At 40.1% G+C, this 7,187-nt stretch overlaps 1 protein-coding gene across 1 annotated transcript; it reads right to left on the minus strand.

The window, feature by feature from the left end:
• Positions 1 to 6,380: 6,380 nt before the first annotated feature.
• Positions 6,381 to 6,866, minus strand: LOC141629683 (uncharacterized). Its single transcript, XM_074442654.1, has 2 exons — positions 6,789 to 6,866; positions 6,381 to 6,614 (listed from the first exon to the last, which is right to left on the minus strand). The coding sequence occupies exons 1-2, from the start codon at positions 6,864 to 6,866 to the stop codon at positions 6,381 to 6,383; spliced, it is 312 nt and encodes a 103-aa protein (XP_074298755.1).
• Positions 6,867 to 7,187: the final 321 nt, after the last annotated feature.

Consider the following 7,187-nt stretch of genomic DNA (forward strand, 5'->3'; position numbering starts at 1 on the left):
GTCAGAAAATTGCCTCATTTTTAGGATAATAGTATAAGGTAAAACTAACGGTAACAGTTTTGGTTTAAGCAATGTGAATTGAACAGGCAGAAACCTCAATCTAACTAACAATCAAACCTCTAACATGCTTCAAGTGTAAACTAACATGTTTCTTCTAGAGAATGTACACTAACATGGTCTTACTTAACTAGGGATGTCAGCGGGGCGGGTACAAGTGGGTACCGCCCCACACCCGTCCCAACTGGGGCGGGGATAGGTAGAGCTTTGGCGGGTGGTGGGGTGGGTGCGGGCACGAAAATTGTACCCTCCATGGATCATGGGGCGGGGATGGATTTCGCATCTTACCCACCAAATACCCGCTTACCCGCCAATCATTAAAAAAATTAGTAACATTATGATAATTTTATAAATCTTATTTAGTTATAATTAAGATATACTGATAATAATAGTTATTTTTATGAAGTTTTTTAGTAATTTATTTTGAAAAATTAAAATTATAAAGATAAATTCAAAAAATGAAAATTAATAGTGATTAAACCAACTTTTACGAAAAAAATTATCGAATAAAATTATGGTGTAGCGGGTTAATAGGTAAGCGGGGCGGGTACGGTTTTATATTTTTACCCGTTGGGGCAGGGATGGTTTTGGAAATTTTTACCCGTGACGGGTGGTGGAGCGGAGATAGGTACGAGTTTTTCTTGGTGGGTATGGGTACGGGGGAGCCTATATCCACCACCGCCCCGCCCCAATAACATCCCTATACTTAACCTAACAATATAAAAAAAAAAACTCATGTTTACCTCGGTTCAAGTGAATACCCTTTAAGAAAAGCAGTACATCAAACCGGTGATACAAGGCTGGAAAATAAAAATAAGTTTTCCATAGAATAGCTAATGATTTAGCTTTAACTGCTATCTTTACTAATATTCAATATCTACCTTGACAAACCACTTTATTAAAATGAATCAAAATCCAGTGTCCTCCTACATCAAAAAACCAGATTTCATAAGTTTAATGGCCCATCAATTATGGAGTATATTATCACAACTACTACATAAAATAGATATGATGTTCTCAAATATGTTTCTTTCTATTAAAGAATATATGAATATTAGAAAAATATTATGTTAGGATAAAGGAGAATATTATGGGTATCATAATATTCTTAGAATAGTTTCGGAATATTCTTGAATTGTTATCCAAGATACTGTATTATATATTGTACTCTGCTTCATTAATAACGACCACCTTATTATACCGTCTTACACTTTTAAAGTAATTTCAAAGAATATATCTATATTAAAATGGTTTCATTCATAATTCATCTATATTCAAGATCACCTAACATGGCTTTAGACCCTACAGCGAAAAGTACGTTGTTCTGAAATAGTAAGTATCAAAAGAGGAGTAATTTTCAAGTGTTGTGAGAGACCGTCTTTCACTAATTTAGTGAGAGATATAAAAGGGAAATGGCAAAACTCCAACTTGCTCACCCCATCATGAGGGAGAGGTGTGAGAGGTCTTTCAATAATATTATTAAGAGACCGTCTCTCCAAAGTCTTGTGTTTTCAATTTTATCAAAAAGGGAAAAAATGCAAACGACATTAGACGATAAACGGAAATAAAAATGAATCCGTAAAAATTAAGCTTAAACAGATGGAATATAGGAATCTAACATCATTATGTTAAGACAGACAATTGCATCTCGATCATTCATACTATAGTGCTCGGGAAAGGGTAAAGAATAGCTGCTGACTGCTGTGATTACCAAACAAACAACACAAGCCACATCACAACAAAACAAAAGGGAATAAATGATAATCTACTACCCACTATACAAATAGGTCCTTTTAACATTAAAGATTTGTAGGATAACTCATGTATAAACCTAGATTGGAAGATAAAGATATAAAGATATACTCACCTAAATTGGAAGATTTAACTTGAAATTATAACTTATTAAGTTGTACCATGTTACCTTAAAATGAAATATTCTGCAAACGTATTCAGAAGTTGGCTAGTTGCTGTAACACCCCCACTTATCCAAGAGGCTTAAGCTAGGCATCTCGGATAAAAGACGATGCCACCATCTCAGTTGCCTGAGGTAAATAGTATAAGAAACAGACGATTCAAGAATAAAAGATTACATAGTCCAGCGAATTGTCCAAAACGGACTACAATCACACGGCCAAACATAGCCAACTAATAACGGTTCTGCGATGTTTAGCCCGACTAGAGGATTGAGGCAGGGTGATCCGATTTCTCCGTACTTGTTTATTTTGTGCGCTGGGGTTCTGTCTAGTCTTGTTAGGAGAGCGGTGGAGAATAATTCGCTTCATGGGATTCGTATTGCTGCGACGGCGCCAGTTGTGTCCCATTTACTTTTTGCAGACGATAGTATATTTTTTATAAGGCAAATGAGGCAGAAGCTATGAGAGTGAAAGTTATTCTTAGGGAGTATGAGGTGGCTTCTGGGCAGTTAGTTAATTTTGATAAGACGACGGTGTCTTTCAGTAAGGGAACCCGAGAGGATAGGAGACGGCGAATGGCGGCTATTTTGGGAGTACGTGTAGTTAATGTGCAAGATCGATACTTGGGTTTACCGACAGTTGTAGGGCATTCGAAGCAGGTGGTCATGAAAATTATTAGGGACAAGTTTAGCAAGAAGTTGCAAGGTTGGAGGGGATTACTACTTAGTAAAGCAGGTCGGGAAGTGTTGATAAAGGCAATTGCCCAATTAATTCCGACATATGCGATGAGTGTGTTTAAATTACCAGCTAACTTTTGTGACGAGCTACGTGCTGTTGTTTTTAAATTTTGGTGGGGTTCAGAGGGTGGAAGACGAAAGATGGCATGGTTAGCTTGGGATAAGCTTTGTATGTCGAAGGATAGGGGTGGTCTGGGGTTTCGAGATTTCAACAAATTTAATAGGGCTTTGTTGGGTAAGCAAGGATGGCGGCTTATGACTGATGAGAATTCGTTTCTAACGCGGGTTTTGAAGGCAAAGTATTTTCCTACTACCGTGTTTATGGAGGCCAAGTTAGGAACAAATCCAAGCTATACATGGAGGAGTATATGGGAGGCTCGTGATGTCATCAATTTAGCAGCTAGGAAACGTATTGGTAATGGAATGGGAACGCGGGTTTGGATCGATCCGTGGATTCAGGAGTCGAAATCGAAGTTCGTTATTTCCCCTTTAGGTACTGCAGACGTGAATATGAGGGTCGCTGAATTGTTGTTGTCGGGAGGTCGTGCGTGGAATCAGGAGATGGTCACGGGATTGTTTCTGCCATTTGAGGTTGAGAGGATTATGAACATTCGTCTTAGTGAAAGGGACCAACCGGATGAGTGGTGTTGGGACTTGACGAAGGATGGTAACTACTCGGTGAAGTCAGCCCATTGGGCACAGGATGGGGAGGGGGAAGAGTTGGTGGAGCAGTCAGACTTTGCCCGAGAGAAATGGTTATGGAACACGATTTGGAAAGTACCGGTACTCCCGCGAATCAAAGTATTCTTCTGCCAGCTGTGTAATGAAGCTATAACTACTAAGTATAATTTAGCTCGTAGGCTAAGTGGGATAGCTGGTGGTTGTCCTATTTGTTCGTATGATGTGGAGACTTGTCTACATGTTGTACGAGGTTGTGACTGGGTTGGGGGAGTATGGGTTGGGTAGGGGTTGGATACGATGAGGGAGGTCGAGTTCATTAAGGTGAGGGAGTGGGGTGAGGCGATGATGAGAGAAGCGAATATGGAAGATTGTGTGGCTTTAATGACTGGGTGTTGGGCTATATGGGGAGCGAGGAATAAGTCGATCTTTGAGGGATGCAATGTGTGCGTGCGGGACGTGTTGAGCAGGGTGAAAGAGTTAGTAGAGGAAATGCAGAAGGCGGGTACCCCAGTGGAGGGGGGTCCGGGTATGGATCACGGTATGACGGTGGAAAGGTAGGAGTGGCCGAAGGAGGGATGGTGTAAAGTTAATGTGGATGCGGGAATTGTATGTGGACAGGGGTCGGGGATGAGAGTGGTGTGTCGAGACACTGGGGGTTGTGTGAAGTGGACTGTGGCGCTGCAACAGCTAACGGAGAGGGAGCCGAAGATACTTGAAGCAGAAGCGGTCCTCTTGGGGTTATCTGAAGCAAGAAGACATGGCATTGCAAGAGCGGTGATCGAAAGTGACTGTTTGAACGTGATTCAAGATTTAAAGAAGAGGAGCACCGGAAGGAGTGATATTTTTCTTATTTATGATGATATTTACGAGTTATGTTTATCTTTTGAGTCTGTTGAGTTTTTATTTGCTCGACGTTAGTTTAATAGAGTGGCTCTTGAATTAGCTCATATGTGGCCTTGGCAGTTAGGGAGAAGAATTTGGTATGAGGATCTTCCTCCAAACATTGCTGATTTTGTTTCTCTTGATTTAGTTAATACAACTTAAAACCCTTGTGGTTTTATTTCAAAAAAAAAATGGTATAGTCTGACTACTAAATGTAAACAAAAGTTGTGACTCTGGTCCCAGCTAAGCCACATCCATAAGGCTATACCTGCTTATTATCTTCTTCCATGACAGAAACAGTAATTAAAAGGGACACACAAACACACATAAGGTAACTTCATGATTCTATAATAAATAAAAGGACAACATGTGAATACTATAAAATAAACTATGCAAAATATACGATGCCATAATGACACTACCTCAGTAATAAGTCCCAAGTAGTTTGTTGTTAAGGCTCTCAGCGCAAGCTCAACCACACCATGTGGGCTAGCCTCGCTAGGTCCAGGGCCAACTCCGAACACCATGTCATGTCTGTCCTATCCAAATCAAGGTTCATGGCTCTTCCACATCCCCGTGCCTGGCCTATCCAATTCAGGACACAACCGTAGCGGTGCCTGACCTATCCAAATCACGAACCATCCCGCTATATCTTGGCCAAAATAGAATAACCAAAGCTTACACAATTTATTCACTACTATAAATAATTGCCAAATATTTTGATACCAACAATGCCAAGCTCCTTTTACGTGAATTATCATAACATGCTAATGCCAAATGCAACACGGTAAGATGCCATTAAGTACAAACAACTAGTGAACAGTCAACAACAACACCCAAGCCACAGCCATAAGAACCACACGCCACTCTTATTCCGCCCAAAGGCCAATTATACAACCAATTACCAAATTCCATCATAAACCAAGCAAAGCAATTCAAAAAGATTCCTCAAAGAAATCGTCACCTAATACAAACAATAATACAAAATAATTACTAATTAATTTATGTTTAAGACAGTAATAAAGTTATTTAATTAAACTGACACCCATAACCCATAACTCGGCCAACCAACACCACCACCGCCTTGTCAGCCCTCCTGGCCACCGTAGAGCAGCCCCACCTTCACCGTACCACCCCTAATCACACCACCTTATTTGTGCCCTTAACAAACCCACAGTACAAAACCCTACACCAACACCCACAATTATGCCCTAACACCAACAACACCCTCGACACTCACCCTATACACCCTCCAATTAGCCACCACCATGCCTCCACCTAAGTTCGCGTGAACCACCACCATCCACGGTCCACAATTTCAACCATAGCATCCCATTACACGATGACCTAGACCAAAACACGTCTACCCACAACACACAACAACACACACGGTCAAAGCCCAGCCATCCCTCGGTCAAACCACCATGGCCAGCTCAGCGGTCTTAGTCACGGTGGCCACGATGGTGCCACGTTTAGGGGTCACGAGTAGTCAAAGACAGGTCCACTATAAGATGTAAACAATTGATTATTTAAACGCTTAATTACTTACCACATTAAAGATTAATGCGAGGTGAAACCGTCTTACAATTCCATCTCAAGAGTTGTCTCACAAATCTCCCTTTTTTCTCTTTGAGTATGAGTTGTGTTTGTGAAATAAGTGTTTAGGTGGTATATGAGGTAGGTATATATACTATTCATTAGAAGCTTCTAGGTAGTTTCCTTATAACATTAAATTAATAAAATATGTAAGATCAACTCAATTACCCATGTCCAACTTGTCTTACCTGGCCATTACTACACGGTCCATCTTTCTCTCTTTTTGTTTTATATATTTTCCTCTTATACTTATTACGATAATAAAACTTGTAGAATAAAAAATGCCTTAATTAATATAAAATACTTTAAAATGTCTTATAAAAATACCGGGTAGTCTTCCTTCCTAAAAAGAAACTTCGTCCAAAGTTTACCCAGAACCAACGCGCTTCACGGCTCAAGTGCCTCACTAAAGCCAATCAACTACTCTAATTTATCACATAAATTGCTAAGTTAAGACGGTGTAACATTCCACCCACCTATAAAGAAGGTTACGTCCCCGTAACCACATACATACCTAGTGAAAAAGATGAGGATATTTCTCGCGCATTGAGGCTTCTTTCTCCCAAGTAGCTTCCTCCACTTTATGGTTAGACCACAAGATTTTCACCAAAGCCACTTCACCATTTCTGGTTTTGCGAACCTTAATGTCAAGTATCTCCTTTGGGACTTCTTCATACGTCAACTGCTCATGTAACTCAATGTTTTCAATTTCCATCACATGTGACAGATCACTAATATAGTCCCTCAGCTGTGACACGTGAAATACATTATGGACTCGTACTAAAGCTGGTGGTAGCGCTAAACAGTACGCCACTTCTCTTACTCTATCTAGAATCTCATAAGCTCCCACATACTTCTAACTCAATTTTCCACGCTTCCCAAAGCTCATGACTCCCTTCATTGGTGACACTTTCAGCAACACCTTATCACCAACATAGAACTCAATCTCAGATCTTCTCAAATCTGCATAACTTTTCTGACGATCCTGTGCAGCTTTCATTTTCTGTATGATCACTTACACGTGCTTAATCTGTTGGAGTTAGTGTCCTCCACAATAGTGCGTTTACATAATAAATCTCATTAATGGAATATCATCAGATATTTAATTATTCAATCCTCGTCAGTTGATTAACGTAAATCGATAACGGTTGGCTGACTAGAGTTTCACATTATTATCGTGAGACGGCGGTGATCAACTGACCCCTTTCGGTCACACCTAAAGGAACGAACCCCAATTGACAACTAATTAATTGTATGAGATACAAGTTATTTAGTCCCTTGATTTATAAACTAAGAGGTTAGTCGATTATTTTTAGAGAGA

Source organism: Silene latifolia, chromosome Y (assembly GCF_048544455.1).
Source record: "Silene latifolia isolate original U9 population chromosome Y, ASM4854445v1, whole genome shotgun sequence".
Taxonomy (NCBI): domain Eukaryota; kingdom Viridiplantae; phylum Streptophyta; class Magnoliopsida; order Caryophyllales; family Caryophyllaceae; genus Silene; species Silene latifolia.